Source organism: Lampetra planeri, chromosome 23 (assembly GCF_965212315.1).
Source record: "Lampetra planeri chromosome 23, kcLamPlan1.2.h2, whole genome shotgun sequence".
Taxonomy (NCBI): Eukaryota; Metazoa; Chordata; class Hyperoartia; order Petromyzontiformes; family Petromyzontidae; genus Lampetra; species Lampetra planeri.
Genome location: NC_136129.1, coordinates 10,012,324 through 10,032,803, shown reverse-complemented (window position 1 = coordinate 10,032,803; position 20,480 = coordinate 10,012,324). Strand labels below are relative to the sequence as shown.

Genomic DNA, 20,480 nt, shown 5'->3' with positions numbered 1-20,480 from the left:
TATTAATTACTAGGTCCATACACATTGCGACCGATTATAAAGTTGAGCTCTCTGATGTGTTTATGGGTTCTACTGCGTCATTGTTCGGCATGACGTCCAACATTTTTCTCCCGTGTCCTGGGAACTTCTTCGGGAACTGAACTGCGTAGCACAGCTGCGAAAAGCTCTGCAACGCGATTGTAAAGTCCATAGAATTTGCCAGCACACGATGACACGTGAACGTCATCGCAGCTGTACGAGTTCAGCGGTGCAGAGGACAGCGCCTGCACCGTCAGCTGCCACCCACAGCTGGAGAGATTCGCCTGCGGATTCAGCAGCGGCTCCGTGCGAGTGTTTGACGTCGTCGGCGCACGCCTCCTGGCACAGCACCGGTGGGTACTCGGCGATCGTACGAGCGGCCAGATCCTTCCGCACAAAACAATCTGCACTTTGCGACTGAACGCTGCGGCTTCTCAGTGTCCACGACACCCGGACATGCCGTGCCTTGTCTCTTCCCTCTGCCCAGGCAGCACCGAGGAGAGATCACGGGCCTGGAGTTCTCTCCGAATGGGGAGCACATGTACAGCTGCGACGCCAGGGGCTCGCTGGCGCTTTACAGCGCCGTCTGCAAGGAGCACACTCTCGTCAGGCTGCTCAGTGCGTCCACTGCCTGGAATCGACCTAAGCTCGCCTCATTTTCTGCAGTTGTAACAGTGCAACCTCCACCCACCACCACCGACGATTAGAATAATTCTCAGCAATCGGCATCACAATGCAATTCAAGCTTCAATTATTGTTTTGTCTCGTTCGGTCTGCCTGGCTTGTTCCATTTCCCTGAAGGCAATAATTTAGTTCAGCTTGGCACAACCCACGGCCATTACTCTCACGTATATCGTCCAGATGCCACCAGGCCATGTAGAGAACTTATTCCCTTTAATTCTGCATCATCACCGACTCACCAATGAAGCCAGTGATGCTGGAGCAGTGATTTAACGTGGCATTAGACCTGAGCCTCCCGCCCATCCCAGCTGCAAGCCGACCACACCTCCCATGACGAACGGCACAGTGTAGTCTCTTCCTGTCGCCGGTGCGGAGTACAGGCGGCGTGGTGGCGCGGGGCACGAGCTACGCCCCCAGCGCCCTGGCCGTGAGCGGCGACGGCGCCCACCTCGCCTTTGTGGGGCCCTCCGAGTTCGCCGTCACCGTGGCCGACGCTCGCTCGCTATGCGAGGTACGCGCGCCCGGCGCCGACCCACAGTTTCCGACGGTGCAATTGTTCATCCGCAGGACGAGTGATTTGTCTCTTGAATGCTGGACACCTCCCCCCCTCCCTTTTGTGTAGAATGCGACTAACGTGCGATGCCTCCTCAGCTTCTGCGTGTGGACGTGAGCATCATGGACGCGTCCAGCCCCACCCTGGACCAGGCGGAGCGCGTGTGCTTTGGCCCAGCGGGGCAGCTGCTGGTGGCGACCGCCTCTGGCAAAGTGCTGTGGTTCGACGCGCGCACTGGACGACTGCTCAAAGAGGCACGCGCTGTGTACATTTGTGTGCATTCACGTCCGCAGTACGATGCTGGAGTCGTTCCTACTTCCTCACCATGACACGTATATTAACGACAGACTCATATTCGAGCAAGAGTATGTAAATGTACGTGGCATTTGATTTTCAGCGGGATTGTCTTATCGGTGTGTGTGTGTGTGTCGGCGTGTTTGTCCTTGTGGCAGGTGAGGGACGTGCAGGGTGCAGGCTGCTCTGCCTTGCAGGTGAGTGAGGACGGCGCCATTGTGGCCATGGCGAGCGATGCGACACTCCGGGCCTGGGACCCCGGGAGCGGCCTCGACGTCCAGGTGAGCCGTGCCCGGCGCAGCGGCGCGCGATCGTCGTTCCCCTTGCACCGAGCGGCGGGCTCTCGGCGCTCGCGGTCGTGAGCGCCATTGGCCGCTTGTGACGCACCGGTGCCGTTCTGCCCTCCCAGGCGTTTGTCGGGCACTCGCAGGAGGTCCGCCGGCTGCGCTTCACAGGCCGTTGCCCGGGCCTCGTCAGTGGGGGCGGCACCATCTTCATGTGGGACTTGGCGGGCTACGAGTCGGAGAGCACCGAGCGGACCGGGTCAGTTGGCACCCTCTCGCAGATGTTGATTTTCAGGAGAGGTTTTCAAAATTTGCGTGGCCATCATTGTTATCATCATCATCATCAGCATTATTATCAGTGACTTATTTCTCTACGTGAACGAATAACACGCACTAATGTGAACATCTGGGGCACTGCCTTGATGTGGTGAAGAAGCTTGCGAGCCTTGTAGGCCGCAGACTTGAGTAGATATCCTGTAGAAGGACACCCATACCAGTCAGGTACGTAACGAGAGGCGAGACAAAATTAGATTTTTTCTCCAACCCGCACTGACTAATGTGATGAAGTATTGTCACACTACCCCTCCACCCTTGACCGACCCACTTAAACTACCGTCCACAGTTCTCAGTAGCTGTGTACTCACCAGGAATGGCGTCGGATGGGACGTCTTCTAGATCTGACCATCGCTACGTACGACACACGAATTCTGAAACAGACAAGTGAACTTCAGTTCGCATTGTACCTAGCCTCTGTAGAATAATAAAAACATATTTAATTGGAATAAATTGATGCAGTGTAGAAGTTATGGCTTTGATTTGTCCTGTACACATTTAATTTCAAGTTGGTGAGGATTACGCCTGCTTGGACCATGCGTGTACATTCCTGTCGCTTTATGTCTCCATTAATACACTTTTTCTGCTATTGCAGTGGAAGGACTGACCATCCGTTGCTGATATGGTCTCCCGGTGAGTCATGTTTCATCCCTGATGGTCAAAAGAAATGCATGATGCTTAGCAGTCAAAAGACGCAGGAGGTAGCCAAGCGTCTCAGGGGGTTAATACAGTGTCATAGCTGGTCTGAGATTTTGGCCAGCAATTTTGGGAGATTCGGAGTTTGAATCCAAGTTTTAGGCACCTGTGATTAAACCAAATTGCCTCGTGTAGATACAGAGTTGATGGTCTCAGCTGGTGCAAAATTTATATTTTTAGTTTATTTGCTTAATTTTGAATATCAGCCATGCAACATCTCACATCATGCCAAATCTAGTACGGATAAGAAGCAAGACAAAGAGACCAAAGCAGCAATTCTGTGGTTGCACTATTCGCAAGAGTTCCTCATTGAAAGATAATTCTCTGATAAGATAATGCTAAAAATAACTTGAAATATGATTATGGCGGTGGAATTTTTTTTTTTTAATAACACTGTCATTCTGCATTGCATTTTTACTAACCAGTTGTAAATACAGCTCAGAGGTTTTTGGGAGAGTAACTTGCAGCGTCTACTCCGGTGCCACCCTGGGGTGTGCTGGTTGGAGCCTGTACCGTGCTAAGTGTTTGTCATTGCAGGGGATCACGTGGGATTCGCAATGAGGGACAGCGGAGCGCGCGGCGGAGACTCCCAGCCCCACACGCCCATCCCCTCCTCGCCCCATCGCTTGGACATGACTGGCATCAGCCCCTTGGCTCACACTGGTATGATGATGACGATTACAACTTAGTAACAATAACATTTTTTTCCACCATTTATTGTAGCAGTTCATCGTATTACAGAATTGCATCAGTGTGGAGGGTTAACATTTTATTGGTGATCATAATAATGCCCTTGAACTAAAAAAACCTCACTGAGTCTCAAGGCTTTTTCACGATGGGCCTGATTTGGGATGTTTTGTAATTTCCACAGTGTTCCATGAAATGCTTTGGCAAGGGTTGTTTGGACATGCCTGACAGTGCACGTCAGCAGTCTTACGCCGCGTGCCGATAAGCATCGTGTGATCTGAAAAGCGCTGATGCGATCGTAGACGCGGGCAGATTTTGAACGACAGCTTGGCGATTATATCTTCCCTCCCAGGGGACAGTCCCGGCAGAGTGCGGGAGGGAACCGGCCTGGGCGGCCTATCCGACCGCGCCGTGGTTATTGAAGATAACATCCCAAGCCGCAGGGATATCTCCTCCCTCCTGCAGGCCAGAGAGAAATACGATGACCAAGAAGTGAACATCATGGAGAGTAAGTTTTCACACAGAGGGCCATTAACAGCACACTCTGGGTCCTTTTTAAGTTTGTGTTCATCGGTCGTGATGGGACACCACCTCACTGCACGAGAGTGCAGAATTGCCTCTTTCAGAGTGTATGAAATTACCAAAAAGTTGAGTCATCTTCACCTTGTAATGCAATGATTGTTTGTCAAATTTTAACTGCTTTGCAGGAGCCACTGATGGAGATGAACATATGCCTGCCTCCTGTGGCCAACCAAAGTCCTACAGGCACTTTGTTCCTCACTTGAAAACATCGGCTCCTTCCAAGGTACTGGGTGTATAACATGCTGTGAGTACAGACCACAAGGCTTTCCTTACATCATAGTCAAGGCTCATGGTGCGTGTCGTTTTGTGTCGTCACAGCGGAGGCGTGGAGCGACGGGCGGGGCGTTGCTGCGATTGTCCATGGTCGTGGGATTCAATGGCAACGCTCGGGGAAATGTGATCTGGAATCCAGATTCAGGTACTGATGCATGTTGGTTGTATCCTTTTGGTTTTTTTCGCTTGCTGCTTTGGGTTTTTATTTAATATATTCGTTTAGCAAAAAGCTGTTTGGCCTTTTTCAGAGGCACGCTGGTAATCCAGCACTTTGGAGCCGAAGCTTTGTGGATCACGGAGTTGTGAAACTCAAAAACTTTGAGGAGCATCGAGTGCTATCCCCTCGCATGTGTGGGTCTCCTCTGTGCCCTCCAGTTCTCTCCCTCGTGCGAACATTCTTGATTATAGAATTGGCCAAACATCCGAAAACAAGAGTCTCCTGAAGAAGAGTTTCAACACTCGGCGCGAGGCTTAATTATAGTTATCAGTTGTAGTCTTTATACTCGTACACAATTTGGACAGTATTTGTTTTGCAGAACAGTTTTCCCATTTTATATTGTATCTCTAATGCACCCAGCTCGCTGGTACATTTCATTGACACCGTCGCCTGCTTATATACAGATTCCTTGTTATTATTATGCATTTGTTTTGTTAGCAATGCCCCCATCATTTTGGGCATCAAACATGCCGAGTGCTCGCCGTGCCCCAGTGCAATCAACAGACCATTTGCTGCTGCCTGTAGGATTGTTTGCGTACACGTGCGGTAGCTTGCTGGTGCTGGAGGACCTGCACACGGGTGCGCAGAGACACCTCCAGGCCCACACCGAGGAGATCTCCACGCTCGCCTCATCCCACGACGCAGAGGTTTGTCTCTCGCGAATGAGGAACCACCCTTGAGGTGGTGGCTCTGTTATTTATTTACACTTGTTTACCCAGGAAAGCCTCACTGAGTCTGCTGCCAGCATTGGGATATTTGGCCAATTCCAGTTACAGTGTATGTTTTTTTAGCTATGGTAGGAAACCGGAGAACGCAGAGGAGCCCATGCAGAATATGGGGGAACATACAAACCCCACGCAGCAATGCCACTGAGTCGGGAATCAAGCCCAGGCCCTCCTTGATGTGAGGCACGAGTGTTATCACTGAGCCACCCTGCCACTTGATTTGGTGCCTTGGGTCGCTCTTTAAGTATTTTTGGCAATGCCAAACCTTGCGACTCCAACACGTGTGAATCACAACAAAAGTTTCTTAAGCATACTGTCGAAAAAATGACAATAAAACTTTTGTAGCCAATATTACGATTCATAATAGGGTTTTTGGGTTCAGCCATGTAATATTTGTCGTTAAGACCCTCCACCAACTGACACAGAACAACAAATTAATTATCTTGGGTACAAGCGTTTAACGCACCAATTACTATTTCTGTAGTTCATCGGTAAGTTGTCGAACTATTCCAAAATGTAGCAATGAGATGCGGCATTTCGTTTAAACTTCAAGTCAGAATAACAATCCAGGAAGTCAAAATCGTGACTGACAAAAAATCTATTACGGTTTAAAATAACAAGAACATTGTTTGCCAGGTTCTTGCATCAGCCTCGGGCGGGCGCGGCGACACCGGCAGCCAGATTTGCGTGTGGGACGCCCGCCGGGGGTCCTGCGAGCGGGTGTTGTCTCGTCACAGGCACGAGGTGCAGGCCATGGCATTCTCAGCCGACAACAGCGTCCTCCTGTCCGTGGGTGAGTCTCCACTGCTGCTCTCTTCGTTGTTTACATTTCAATGTGCACAAGCTGGGCGGGACCAGTCCATTCGGCGAGTCATATTTTTGTGGCCTTGGTGAGGTGCTCTTGCCCAATTTGCCGCTGCTGCCGCCAGCAGGGATTAAAAGCCATCGATCTCATTCCAGGGGACTACCGGGAGAGGATGGTGGTGCTGTGGGACACCAGAACGTACTCCGTCATTGCCGCGACACGCGCCGTGTTCCCAATTAACGACGTATGCCCCGACCCCTCGGCCGCCGGAGCATTCGTGTGCGTGGGCAGTGGCGCTATCGCTTTCTGCCGAGCACAGAATCTCGGAGAGAAGACGATTCTGCAGGTGAATGGCGTTTTCCTCCATTGACCCTCGACGGGATACACCTGATGTTTGCAAATGCGAATTCACAGAGACTCAACGTGTCTTTGCGCTGTTTTGTAATTAAATTCCACTGTGATTTTTAACTTTTGTACAGTGGATGAAGGTATTTAATTGGGTGGCTGGCACCCTATGCATTTCTCCACCACCTGAGTTCAAATCCATATTCAATCCTGAATGAGGGGCCTCCTCCCGTTAACTGGATCTGATATGAGCATCCAGTGGCGGTCTTGATAGTTATATGATGTCTTGCAGTACATCTCTGATGATGTAACTTTGCTCCCCGGTCCGATCAGCTGAGTGCGGCCCCTCTGCCCAACGGTGCCGGGGCGAGCGAGCTGAGCGCGGCTGTAATGGGGCCCGACTCGCTGCTCTTCACGGCGTCCGCGTGTGGCCGCCTGGCAGCGTGGGACGCAGACCGCCGGCGCTGCCTCCTCTCGTGGGACGCAGACACGGCAGACATCGGTACGGCGTGCCGGGCCGCACAGTGGTCCCGTGTTTCATTTAGGCCTTTTTTGCATTTCAGAAATTCAATAGCGGCATGACGTTAAACAATGCCAATGGGGTTTAAGTAACGCGTACATTTTGATCAGACTTTTCTCTTCTGTCTGTTTCCAAATGAGCCTCTTGAGCATGAACATTAACTCTGATATGACGAATAACAAAAACTCGAACTCATTTGTCGGCGCACAATTTTGTTGATTGTACGAGCACAACCTAACCACTGACACGTTGATAATTGCACCTAGGTGTGCTCTGCTGCCATGGAAACCGGCTGCTGAGTGGTAGCAGCAGCAAAAGGATCCGCCTGTGGTGCGTGGAGAATGTGAGCGTCACGATGGAGGGCGGTGTGAGAGAGAGGTACGGCACGCACCGTCGCCTCGTCCGCACATTCCGGCTTGTGTCCGAGCTCGTGGCTGGCATCATCTCTCTCATCCTCATGCAGACCTGGACCCATCGTTAAAACTGGACAAGGCACTGCATCTTCGTGTAAATAATAATAATTATACAAATAATGTTTATTTTTACATAGCGTCGTTCATGCAAATTGTGTGCCGCAATAGCTGATGTGCCATAGACAAGTTGGAAGGCAGCTAGGTGGTGATCCATTGTAGTCCTCTACATATTAAGATCTTTCTCAGCGAGTGTTAATACATGTCGGAGAAAACCGGAGAACCCGGAGAACATCTACGCATGTGAGAAGGAACAGATGATATTAGTCTATACATTGCTGTACTGCCTTCTGGCAAGCCAGGGTATGGCACCTCGACGCCCACGTGAAGGGAGTTTGTGTGACCCACCAACCCTTGTCACAGTGCTGGATTACAGGTGTGCGCTACACCCGCCCGGCTAAATCAATTAGTTGATGGAGCTTTGTGAATGACCTCCTTATGGGATTGTATTGTTCAGTGTTTGTATAGTTTATATACTGTATATGCAGTTGAGTGTCACTTTAGTCCTTGCATCCAGCTCACAATGCCATGCCATGTGAGTGTTATGTCCATGAGTGGCTCAGAGCTGTGTACAGGAGATGAATACTGCCATATGCTTGTTTGAACATGAAGCCATTTTAACTTCACTTTTTAAAATATATTTAGACTTTTAGATATGCATTTCTCTGGTCTATTTGTGTTATACATTTCTCTTAAGCATTTGTTTCTGGTTCACAAAATACACATGGGATTTGTTTAAATGGTAAAACTGCGAGTGCTGGCAGTGGCTCCACCCTCACCCTCGCTGCGTCCTTCTCTGCTGCATCACCGCCAGCGAGCTCGTGTCCATGGAGGGGGAGATGGTGCTGGATGGCGCCGTGGTGAGCGCCGCCTTCGATGACGTCATGGAGATGGGGATTGTGGGCACGGCCGCCGGCACGCTGTGGTACATCAACTGGACGGAGCGCGCCAGCGTGCGGCTCGTCAGCGGCCATCGCGGCAAGGCAGGTGCCTGGCGGTGGCGGGGGGGCGGGGGGGGGGCTCAGAGCTCGTGAGCAGAGCGCCGAGAAAGCGCGGGTGTCCGGTACATTTTACCGCATCAGGCGGATGCGGCTATCTCCTGCACCAGAGGACGATAAAAGGCCACAGCGCAATTGCCATCACCGATTTCAAACCATGAACCGCGTGGTAACGCCACTTGCCCGCTTCGCTCACTTTATGCCAGCATTTCAGATATTCACCATGAGGTTACTCACCTGGACATGAAGGTATACACGTTGCTGATTAACTCCCCTCCACTACCTTGAGAGACGGTGATGGCTTGAGGAGGCCTTCGTCCAGCAGTGGATAGATCATGGCTGATGATGATAAATACTTTCTACTGCGTGTTGAAGCCCTACTGAAGACAAAACTGTAAAATTGATATCAATTAATTTGAAATATTTTCCTGGGGAGTGTCAAAGGCCCCGGTGTGGATTCACGCGACCTTACATTGCAACTGTGATGTTGCCCCAGGTGAACGACATCGCCTTCAGCCCCGATGGGAGCCAGCTGGCCAGCGGCTCGGAGGACGGGCTGCTGAGGGTGTGGTCCGTGCCCGGGATGGAGCTGGCCGTGCAGTTCCAGACTCTGCACCGGGTGCGTGACCACGTCTCGGGCACACTGCCCACCGTGGCCCTGGGTCATTTTCTATTTCAGTTTATTCAACTTAAAAAAATGCATTGTGCGTCAATACACTCAAAGGACAAGCATATTGTTGGGTGATGCAGTGCACAAATAACAAAATAACTCAACACATTCGTCAATGACACTACCTTTTTGTGTTTAGTTGTCCTTCCCCCACACCTAGGATTAGCACGGTTGGCTATGTACAATGTGAATAAAGTGAAACATACATACAAAAAATACAGGCAACGTTACGGGGCAATTGCTTATCTTCATAGCACATGAAGAAGACCTCTACGGGGCAATTGCTTATCTTCATAGCACATGAAGAAAGGCCACGACCCAAAATGTAATAACCCGCTTGTGCTTAGCAGTCGCTGACTGCGCGATGTCTCACTGTCTAGAGCTGCACGTGCGTGGCGTGGCGCCCCACCGGCGCGGCTCCTTCGCAGGTGGCGGCCGGGTTCGGTGACGGGACACTTCGTCTATTTGGCGTGGCGTCCGCACGGACACTGCACAAGCTGCAGCCGCACGGCGCCGCCATCCGCTGCGTTGCGTTCTCTTCCGACGGTGAGGGAGCCTCGCGTTGATTGTGTTTTGAGCTGAGCACCGTGGCACAATTCACTGGTGAAATTGTTGGACGCTTGCCTAAATAATCCCCATTTGGTCAGAAAAATACTCAAATAGGCTTTCATGTTGCAATCTTTGGCCCTTACCGGCAGGCTAATGCGCGCTTTCAGGCCAGGTGCTGAGTCACCATGTGCCACAGAGGGACAGCTGCCACTGGGGGTGCCCTTTGAAGTGTTTGAGATGCAGTGCGGTGTAAGTCCCTTATCGTGTGCCCCTGTGTAGAGAGCACTATATAAAAGACATTATTTTCATGATACAGTATAGTGGCTCATGCCTCTAATCCCTCTCTTTGGAGGCAAACGATGTGTTGCTGGATCACATTTGTGAACTTCCAAACAGATTAGTCTGTAAGGAGGCTGGGATGTGACATTACAGCAGAGTTGGCCCCTCATTTTGCGTGTGTTTTCTCTGAATGCTACAGTTTCTTCGAACGTACAGAACACTCGTTAATGAAATTATCATGGATTCAAATGCAAGACCCTTCTGAAAAATATTACGTTGAGATGAAGTGAGGCTTTCCTTGATAAATTACATTTTGTGTGCATTTGCTCTTACCCGAATGACTAAATCGCATTGTTTAACCGTTTATGTTGGCGGTGCTCTGAATAATGTTTTCCTTGACAGGCGAGGTGATGCTGACTGGTGGGGCGGACGGCCGCGTCGCTCTCAACAGCGTGCGCACGGGCCTCACGTTTCGCATGCTGAGTCAGCACGCCTCCTCGCCGATCTGCAGCCTGCAGTGCGCGCCCGCACACGTACGTGTTGCCTGCCGTCAGAGATAAGTTTACAGGAAGGAGTTTTCAAGGTGCCTCTGTGTCTATTGCTCTGGATGGAATCCCCCGGGCGTCTCACCTGCTTGCTCACGGCTGTTAAGTGATATGTCACTTGCATGTCACTTGGTTTGCTGCTGTTTGGCAGTCGTGATTTATTTGTGCAAAGTTACGTGTAATCTCTAAGCCCAACCTCTGGAGGGCGCAGGGTCTCCTTACGAATGAGCGACATGTTGCCGAGTGTGTCCATGTTCAGCACATTTTTGTCAGTGCACAAGCTGAAGGAAGGCCTCCCTTCCCGTGGGAGTTATTTAGTCATACTTCACTGCTTTGGCAGGTGAATGAAGCTAGCATATTTGAATTATAAAAATAATTACTGATATTTGACGTATTAACACGTAAGCTATCGCGACCAATATCTATAATACAGGTTTTTTGGGTTAGATCGCGTAAATATTCACGCTGTTGCTCAGGTTTTTTGGGTTGGTTCGCATAAATATTTACACGATCTAACCCAGAAAAACCTGTATCATTATATATGCCGTATTGTTCACCGACAAAAGATGTTGCCACGCAGTTCTTTGTCCGTGTCCCTAAAGTCGCAGAACTGAATATGGAAAATCCTCTGTTGTGTTTGATGCCTTCCGCACATGGAACATTATCCTGTCTGCACTATATTTAGAAACTATTCTGGAACAGTTGGTCTTCACTGAACTTCCAGATTCTTTGTTTGGAGGGTGTGAATGCATTTTTTTATGTAATTCAAATTACTCGGTTTTTTTATACTAAATTATCATCAACGTTTTTCTTATGTTTTACCAATAATGAATCTGTTATTAATAACTTTTAAAGTAGGCTTTAATCTTCAGCTATTGTATTATTAGCCTTCGTTTTGGACTTTGTATTTTTCTTTTAACACGTTCAAGCTAACATCGAAAGCATGAATGCATTAGCTCTGCACTTCTGTCTGGCTTTTATCTCTAATGGAGAGTTCACAATAACTCTCATACAGATCATCCAATAAAAAAATTAATGTTAGCATAAGGTCGTGTTGCCATTAGGCATTTAACCAAGAAAAACTGGCCAAATTGGTCAACGGGTTTTACCAAAAATTGGCCATAAGAATCAGCGCTCAAACCCGGCTAAGGCGACGACGTCATTACTTCCATGCCTCACCTCTCCATCCCAGTGGCATTAGTGGCACACGCAACATCGCACCTCATGCGCTGTGTGTCGTCATCTTGGTTTGTGGCTTGGAACATAGTGTTATTGCTCATTAAACAGTTGAGAATGCGTTATAGAATCCAATAATCTGAATGATATTTCTTGCTTGTTTATGTTCGACCCAGGTCTCTCTTTAAAAAGAGGCTTTTGGTCTCGATGATCTCTCACCGTGCTATAAAGGACTACCGCCACTGCTTGCGTTCTCACTCATACGAAATTAACCAACACATGCTCATCCTCCGAACAAAAAAGGATTGGAGAACAAATTGCAATGAGTGCTTCGACAAATGTACGGTGTGATCATTAACGTTGCCAATGTCAGCAGGCCAGCCCTAAAGGTCGCGACCTGTGGTTGGCCGCCAGTCTGGATCGGCGGATCAGTATCTGGAAAGCCGATTGGCCTAAAGACGAGTGCAATCTGGTGGACTGGCTCACCTTCCAGAGTCCATGTGAACAGCAGGTGAGAGCCCCCTTAAGATGTTCACAGACGCAAATGCAACACGACACGTGTCACGCTGCCGTGAAGATCACGTCTTTGATCGTTTGCGTTTGGAACGGAGGCGTTGAGCGATTCGCGTCACCACTGTTCTTGGTGTCCCACAATGCATTGCACGTCCCTTGAGTTTTTGCTTATGAGTCTAGTTGGCTTAAAGAAAGAGAAAAATGTCAAAACCCAATCTGGCTTTAGTTTTGTGTGTGCATGCTAAGGAGTTTCACTGGCTGGCGGGTTTGTTTATTTAAACAAAGAGTGAAGCTCGTTTTGGAGTGTTGCCAGCGTTGTATTGCACGTTGTGTTTGGAGAACCGAGGAGGAGGCTTCACATATGCAAGGCACAGGCAGGGGCACAGCTTTTCAATCGGCCGTGTGCACAATCCCGCCGCCGAGAGCACGCCGCTTCACGTCTCTCATGGAATTGCAGTGCGGAGCATTCAAAGACAAATTGATTATTTTTTTTCTCCAGCACTCACCGCTCTTATTGTCTGCCTCGGACAAGAAAACATGTTTGTTAGCAGTGGGAGGAGGGTGGGGACCTCTGGCAATTTAATACACTAAACAAACCACTTGTGTTTCCTCCAGGCCATCGCTGCTTAGTAATGCATGTCCAAAATGAAAAGCATTTACAAATTGCACACGGTAAAAGATAATACCGGCTAGTCAAGGGGGTTCATTGTATTGTTCCACTCACCACACAATGTGCAGCGCATGAGTCACTGCCGAAGGTTCAGAGAACCTGGGTCACTTGACTCCATTAACGTTAATTGAACGATTTATTCATTTTTTTCCTTTGCTTGCAATTTTGTGGAAATTTAACAGCCGCCTCCTTGCGATGCACAACGGGCTGCGAGGAAAATCTCCGAGCCTGCCGACACACGTGCATTGGGTTACGTAAAAAAGAACCCTGTGTTTTCTGAGCTCGACATCGGTTTTAACGAGACAATAAAAAGCGCGTTTTGATTTTCGATACCAGGAAGAGAAGCCGAGCGGGAGACTCCCGCGGTGCAGCGTGCTCATTTGTCCGGGCGACTCGACCACTGTGGCGCACACGGGATTCGACTTGGAGACGGACGTCGTCTTTTACAGCCTGACCCTACGCCAGGTCAGTGGGTGACAGGTCAAAGAGTTTCTCGGGAAAGCCTCAACAATGTATGCCGTACGCTCGTGACGGTGTTGGGGGCAGTGCCCACCTTCGTGTCAGCTTCGGCGTCGCGCTCGACAGAAGGCGAATCCCTTGGTTTTGTTGGTGGCATTGGGGATCATATTTTAAAGTGTTTAGCGCTGCTTTTAAGCAGTTGAGAATGTGAGCTGAGCCTGCCCGGTAAGTAAATGCAATCAATCTTCAGGCCATAATCTTTGGAGGCCTGCATTTTCTTTTCATGCGTTTTAGATTTATATATTTTCAGTACATGCTCAACAATATCTGTGCCAAATTTCAGCTTCCTAACCATTCAGGAACATGTTTAGAATTTACATCAGTCACGCAGTCACGATCATATGCAAATTTTGTCTCTCTATAGTTCCACTCTTCATGTGATGCTCTTTGCTCAAATGATTGGTCACCACGACCGATATTCACCAGCATAATAAAGAATGGTGTAGTCTTTACCCTGTGATAAAGGTGTCGCAGTGAAAAATACGTCACGCACGTATTTTTTGAAATAATTGGGATTCTTTTTCTAAAGAGACGTCAAAAGATGCTTGCCGTCACATGATTACAATGTCACAACTTTGCGAATGGCAGCACGTGCACAGGGAAAATTCGTACAATGCCTGTCGTGACACACGTTGAAGCGCGGAATATTAGTCACCACTTTCCCCGGCAAAGTAGCAGGCTCTGTGCATTTTCAAACCTTTGCAACGATAGCTTTTAAACCCATGCAAATTGAATGCACAATGGAGAGCATTAATGCCAAACCGAATTTTCTATTCGCACACGTTTTTTTAATAATGGGAATCATGTGCCGGTCGACCGGGCGGATGAGCGGGCGGGCGGGTGGGTGGGGTTGATGCCATTAACCGGCGTCGGGATGTTTTCACAACAACGGCCCTCCATGTACGCTTGTGAGAGCGACGACGACGACGACGACGATCCCTGTTGTCGGACTCTTGTGCGCCATGTAGGCGGACCCCCTCTGAACCCCAGGGTGCACCGGCGGGGCCGGGCGCCAAAATCACAACCACATGGTCAGAGCGAACAACGGCAGAGCCTGATTATGGACGGTAAATCACCGAGCGCTGCCGCTGCTGCTGCGTGGGAAATGCGGTTGCGTGCCGCACGGCGCGTGATGGCCTCCGGGGGGTGCTTCGTCCAGCGGTGACGCCACCCGGATTTTGTCCGCTGGGAGGGGAGGTCCCCCCGTCTTGGTGGAGTCAATCCAAGGTTGTGCTCTCATCCACTCCGAGTTGACGCCACGAGTCCAACCGGGCGGCTTGCCGGCGCTGCGTCCGCCCCTGGGTCCAGCTGCCGGCTGGGCTGCGAGGGTAGATTGCTATTGTTTCTTGGGGGGGGGGGGGGCGTGGGGTGTAGTTCTCAAACTAGGGTGGAACGCATTGCGGCTAAAGTTTCTGCAGATGGGCTTTTATTCTCATCCAAAACTTTTGAGTGTGGACTTGATTTACTTGCGTGCTGATTTTTAATAACATCCAGACCCTTGCGGGTGATATTTGTTTTTGGTTACATTTTGCATGTGTTCGCCGGTGCGAAACGCATTCAAATTGTAACGTTTTACAAGCATTGCTTCCTTTGGAACGATCGTTTGTGTACAGGACAGATGGAAGTGGTTTAGATATGTTCCTGTGTGAATTTTAAACAAAGCTTACTTTCATCGCTAGATTCAGTGACTTGAGCCAGTGCCGGTCTTTAATTGTGTTTAATTTTCCCCATTGTTTATGAGTTTTAAGTGAGAGATGTTATTGCAAAAAAAGTTTAAAATTATATTTCCCATTACAGTCCAGGCCAGCCTACTGGTTGAAAATGTGAGCTGGGACAGCATTTTTCAAACTTTCCATGCCCAAGCCCCCATTTCCTTGAATAATTATTGATCTGGACTTCCGTGCTTCCAACACCCAACCCTCCTTAACTCTCCGCAGTTTTAAATAAAGGAAATTGTATTCACTTATCTAAATCTGCAAAAGAAACCAACCCAATCGTGCATGTGGGTTTTTATTTTTTTGCGTCGGAAGGATGTCACCACGATACCATCTCATGTGACACCCCCACACCCCGAGTCAAGCCCTCCACTCCCCGGGGACGCCCGGAGTAAAACCAGCTCATGGTGTCTGTGCGTGCGCGTGTGTGCCGATGCCCATTCTCACGGTGTGTCTGTGTTTGTGTGCGCATGTGTGTGCATGTGTGTGTGAGTGTATGGGGACAAAGCGGGGAGCGGTAGTGCTGCGGTTAGTGCGCGACGCTTCGAGCCCGTCGACCCGAGTTCGATTCCCGCTCACGACGATTATCAGAACCGGTTTTGGGCCTCCCCTAGGTCGACTCACCCTCAAATGAGTACCTTGTGCGGTGTAAAAACATCGCCACATGGGGGACAAAGGGCATGGTGCAGGCCACCCACCCCCTCGTGTGCCGTGCCGGCCTTAAAACAGCACTTGCCCCAACAGTCTGTTAAGGCTACACGGGGTCTTTTTCTGTATTTTTTGTTTGTATGGGAAGGTGTAGTGCATTGGTTAGCTTACTGCGCTGTAAACTCAGTGATTCGAGTTCATTTCCCGCTCATGACCAATGCACTGGTGAATATTTTAACCGGTCCTGGGCCTTCCCTAGGTCGACTCAGCAGTGCATGGTACTGGCCACCCTTTCCCTCGTGTGCTGTGTCGGCCTTAATAGGCGTTTGCTAACAGCACATGCGCCAATAGTGTGTTAAAGGCGGTATGGCATCTTTGATTTGTTGTCATTGCTGCGTGTGCTCATGCCAATTCCCCTGGTTTTCTTCTCGCAGGTCACACGCCGGATCCCTGTGCAGGGCCACACAACTTGCCTCAGCCTGGCTCCCAGTGGGGACCACCTGGCTCTCGGCTCCACAGGTGGGACCGGCACGGCCGCTCTCGAACCGTCCGGCGTGGTTAATCGTGGCCGGCAGAGACCGCAGAGTCACGGAGCTCACGCGTCGCTCATTGCAATTGGCGAAGGAAATAATTACTGCTACAAGTGTCCAGAGGGCCCATTGGCTGTTGTATGAAGTTTATTTTAGTTTTTGGATGTTAAACAAACCATTGTCTGTTTATATATTTAATTTGATTGACCACAAACCACCAAAAGGACGGGATAATAACTTTGTTAAATGCGGGATCCTGACACACAGCAACCTCGGCGAATGCACACAGATGGCTATGTTGGTGCGTGGAGAACAAACGCCTTGTTTTGTCATTTTCAAACTTTTACCAAGCGTGGTATGAATTACGTAACATGGCACTCCGAGGCACATGAAACGTGGAAATTATCCCTTCTCCAACAAAGCTGATGACTGCAGATTGGCTCGTGTCGGAAGCCGCTTTCCTGGGCACGCCTTCAAGGATCTTCGTCATCCAGCTTTGAGATGTATGCTTTCCGCACACGGCAGTGCTTGTGTGCCTATCAAATGTATTGATAAATGTGTACCCCCCCCCCCCCTATTTATTTGTGCCACGTGCAGAGAGGGCCCTGATGCTGATGGCGCCGGAGGGAGGGACGCTGCGGGACGCGGGCACGCACAGCGACGAGCCGCACGTCATTCGCTTCTCGCCGTCCGGAAGCGTTCTCGGCAGCGCCGCACACAATGAGATCTTTGTGTGGAGGCTGCTGCGTTAGGTGGAGGGGGGCCCTCGCTTCGCTCCCCTTCCCTCCCCCGCCCTCCCTCCCTGCGTGCGTCACAGCTGCCGCGGGGCCTGCTCAGTGTCACGCTCTCGGGAAAAGTGCGTGGCAGCGGCGGGGGTGGGGTGGTGGGCGGTTGTCGACCGGTGCGGAGTGGGAAGGGGGTTAGAACAACGTGGCCGCTTGCCCAGATGGAGCTGTGCGCTAGCGGGGATATGGGAATACGTAAAGCTGGAGCGATATTAAGCTGCAACTAATAGCTGTGTTTTGTTGGGTTTGACGATACTTTGCGGCACTGTAAATCTTAATGATACAACAGTGTTCTTTGTGCATGTGCATACATTTAAACCTGTGGTGGCAGATTTAAAAAAAAAAATCGGTTCTAAAGCGGCGTAAGGACTTCCGAGAAATTCTATGGAGTGAACGCTTTCCACTGATCAAAGCAACTTTTTTTTGTACTGGGTTACTTTCATCCTACTGGGGAATATAAAATGTAACTTTAAAAACACAGCAGCCACCGAGGGATAGAAATAACAGTCGCAAGTTTTTTGGTCTTATTTGAGGTTGCGTTTAAAGCCCTGTATTTTTGTTCACACATTTATTTTAAATTTGAGACCAACTATTGGCCCTTTTCTACCTGTATGGGAGTGTCACCAACAGCAATAAGTTAAAAAAACACACAAGTATTGAAACAGTCCATATTTATTTGACATTTTATTTGCGCCTTTTGCAGCAGAGAAGTGTATGTATGAGTTGCTATCGCCCTTGACACTAGCTGCTTCTAAAACTATTCTACCGTTCTATGCTGTAGCTGTTTGTATAGCCCACAATGCGAGCTAATGGGCAGAGACTCGGGTGTCTGGAAATCCGCAGAATGGGGCGCCTCTTCCAGAGCTTGCAGTGGGTTTCTGTATAAACCGGTCATATTTGAAGGCAAACACTGTATAGCCCCGAAGCCCATTGGACATCAGCAGCGGTCTGTAACTTTCAGATGTTAAAAATGTCCTACAACAAAAAAAGGGGGCCATGTAAGTCCCCGGAAGATTTGAACACGTCCGATATTTACATTGGAAATATTTATTTTCCTAGGTTTCACTGAAAGGGCGTTGCCCCGTTGATGTCGTGGTGATTTATTGTTTCAGCTCGTGGTGTTTTACACGCAACAGAAACTACAGTTTTGTTGGGCACGCGGTGAATTCACGTCGCTCGCACATCGCTGAACTTCAAGCTTTCACCACCGTCAACTTTGTTAAGTGGCGGAACAAGACATCGGGTCGTACGCGAGGACTTGACCATATTTTTATTTTCAAAAACGAGAGCAGCTGCCGAGAGAAAATGTACATCCGGACTAAGATTTGCATCTGACTTTTATATTGACTCATTGAACCAAGTACAAAGACGTGCGTCATTCTTGAGCAAACAAGTCAGCCTCTAAGTGTATGATAGAACGCCCGCGTTAATTATCGTGAGTGCAAAAGTCTAATAATGATACATTTGTCCACAAAATATCTGATGCAAACTTCGTAATGCTCCGGAACCAATCTGGCCCCAGCTGTGAGATGTAGGATTTGGCATTGTATGCTGTAATGTTTATTTGGCAAGATAGAAATGTTATTTCTTACTTGGCTGTATTGTAATATTTGCAATATTGCAGCCAGCTGTGTTTTACTGTGTCGTGTTATGTATGTAACAGTCCAACTTGGCATTGAGCATGTAAGCCACATGTTTTACAGAGGAAATTATGCAAACAGTACCTTGTTGCAATTCATGTTTTTTTACGTGGTTTACCATTTCGTTTTACAGATATCTTGATTTGTTTGAAATATTTCTGTACATAAACTTGTGCAAATAAGGAAATTGCTTTGTGATATAACATGAAATGAGATTTTTTGTTTCTCATGCATGCGTGCACCCTGGTGCACAGACATCCGCTCGAGCAAGACAGGATTCATTTTGAGAGCTTCCTCTGCAGCTATATCAACGCCAGCGTCATTGGTGTTGCCTGTGATTGACAAGCGAACATAGGAAGAGCTCTTCACAGTGATAAAGGGGTCTTTACATCCAGTGCTGTTCATGCCAGCACTTTGAAGTCGATTCCAACCTTCTAGCGAGGTCCGGCAGCTGCTTAACTTCAGAGACTTTTTATCCGAGGTCTAAGCTTAGTTTCATGACCACCACTCCCTTGCATTAAGACTTATACTTGGTCAGCATCCTCAGGGTGCCACTCCAATGCCTGTTCTGCTACCCCCCCCCCACCCCGTCCTGCTCAAACGCTCCATCTATCACAACTTCCCCTTTTTGTTTAGGTCCACAATTTCTTGTGCTTTATTCTTAACGTCCGAGCTGTTTACCCAATCATTCCATCACAGTTTATGGCGAGCGTCCGCTGCTGTAGATGCTGGGATAAGAGGCGATGGCAGTCGTCACCCCTGCCTCGCTTGCTCATCCATCCGCCTCGATCATCAACACTCGCTCTTCCCGTTCCCCTCCGAATGCCCCCACGCTGCTTCCCTCTCCATCACGCCCGCTGCATCTGTGGTTCCTCTCTCTTCCCATGCGCACCCTCCTCCTTCCACTGGCTGTTGCGTGATACGACGAGCACACCGAATGAACCGGCGTCACCCCCCCCCCCCATCAGTGGTGGTGAATGCGTCAGACCTGAACGTGGGGGGGGGGGGGGGGAGATTGCACAGAGCAGCATTGGGACGCTGGAGATAGCCGCACTGAGCATTGACTGATAATGAGACGACATTCTGCATTCGTCTAATAAAACGAAATAAGCAACGCTCCTTTATTTAGAAAAAAGACATGAAGGGCTTTAAACCTTAGTCGTTTGCGTGATGGAGCAGCATATGGGGGCCTTGACTGGCCATCGGCCAGCTGAGCCACCCCATCCCATGGTGTTCCAAGTACCTTTAAATCGTTGATTGTATCTCTCCAATTCTTTCGTGGCCTTCCTCGTGTCCGTTGTGTCTATATGGCAGTGCATTGCCTGCCCTACCATGTGGTTCTCATCTACGCAGTATCCATGAGGTCGGCTTGAATATCAAATTACATCTTGACTTAAAGCTTTCGTGAATGCAGGAATTCATATTCTTTGGGTCTTTCGGTAAAGTCACGTAGATAGGTTCAGATTAATGAATATAAAATAAACATAAAACTACGACGTTTTGATCACAACACAAGCGATCATCATCAGGAGTAAAAAAGAGCCTCTTTTTTTGTTTCTTTTATTTTCATTAATTTGAACCTATCTACGTGACTTTACCAAAAGACCCAAAGAATATTAAATTATAGTTGCAGATTACATTTTACACTGTGGAACTTTGGCACAAATGGACAGTTTTTACGAAGTTTAACAATGAGTAGTTTATTATGAGTATATAATGAGTTCCATGTAAATGCATATGCAGTTAAACAAATATATTAA

General features: G+C 49.0%; 1 protein-coding gene across 1 annotated transcript in view; it reads left to right on the top strand.

The window, feature by feature from the left end:
- LOC144726474 (WD repeat-containing protein 90-like) overlaps positions 1 to 18,907 on the top strand; it is a 33,433-nt gene extending 14,526 nt beyond the window's left edge. Inside the window, exons 20-44 of the mRNA XM_078605212.1 lie at positions 232 to 371; positions 506 to 636; positions 1,080 to 1,210; positions 1,351 to 1,506; positions 1,705 to 1,827; positions 1,956 to 2,089; positions 2,759 to 2,796; positions 3,397 to 3,522; positions 3,899 to 4,054; positions 4,254 to 4,351; positions 4,447 to 4,546; positions 5,144 to 5,265; positions 5,980 to 6,136; positions 6,304 to 6,494; positions 6,827 to 6,995; positions 7,280 to 7,391; positions 8,298 to 8,466; positions 8,978 to 9,100; positions 9,532 to 9,697; positions 10,382 to 10,512; positions 12,077 to 12,211; positions 13,220 to 13,348; positions 16,200 to 16,284; positions 16,893 to 17,151; positions 18,193 to 18,907. Of these exons, the coding sequence (XP_078461338.1) occupies positions 232 to 371; positions 506 to 636; positions 1,080 to 1,210; positions 1,351 to 1,506; positions 1,705 to 1,827; positions 1,956 to 2,089; positions 2,759 to 2,796; positions 3,397 to 3,522; positions 3,899 to 4,054; positions 4,254 to 4,351; positions 4,447 to 4,546; positions 5,144 to 5,265; positions 5,980 to 6,136; positions 6,304 to 6,494; positions 6,827 to 6,995; positions 7,280 to 7,391; positions 8,298 to 8,466; positions 8,978 to 9,100; positions 9,532 to 9,697; positions 10,382 to 10,512; positions 12,077 to 12,211; positions 13,220 to 13,348; positions 16,200 to 16,284; positions 16,893 to 17,047 (3,177 nt within the window). The 3' untranslated portion in view covers positions 17,048 to 17,151; positions 18,193 to 18,907. The remainder of the gene's footprint in view (positions 1 to 231; positions 372 to 505; positions 637 to 1,079; positions 1,211 to 1,350; positions 1,507 to 1,704; positions 1,828 to 1,955; positions 2,090 to 2,758; positions 2,797 to 3,396; positions 3,523 to 3,898; positions 4,055 to 4,253; positions 4,352 to 4,446; positions 4,547 to 5,143; positions 5,266 to 5,979; positions 6,137 to 6,303; positions 6,495 to 6,826; positions 6,996 to 7,279; positions 7,392 to 8,297; positions 8,467 to 8,977; positions 9,101 to 9,531; positions 9,698 to 10,381; positions 10,513 to 12,076; positions 12,212 to 13,219; positions 13,349 to 16,199; positions 16,285 to 16,892; positions 17,152 to 18,192) is intronic.
- Positions 18,908 to 20,480: the final 1,573 nt, after the last annotated feature.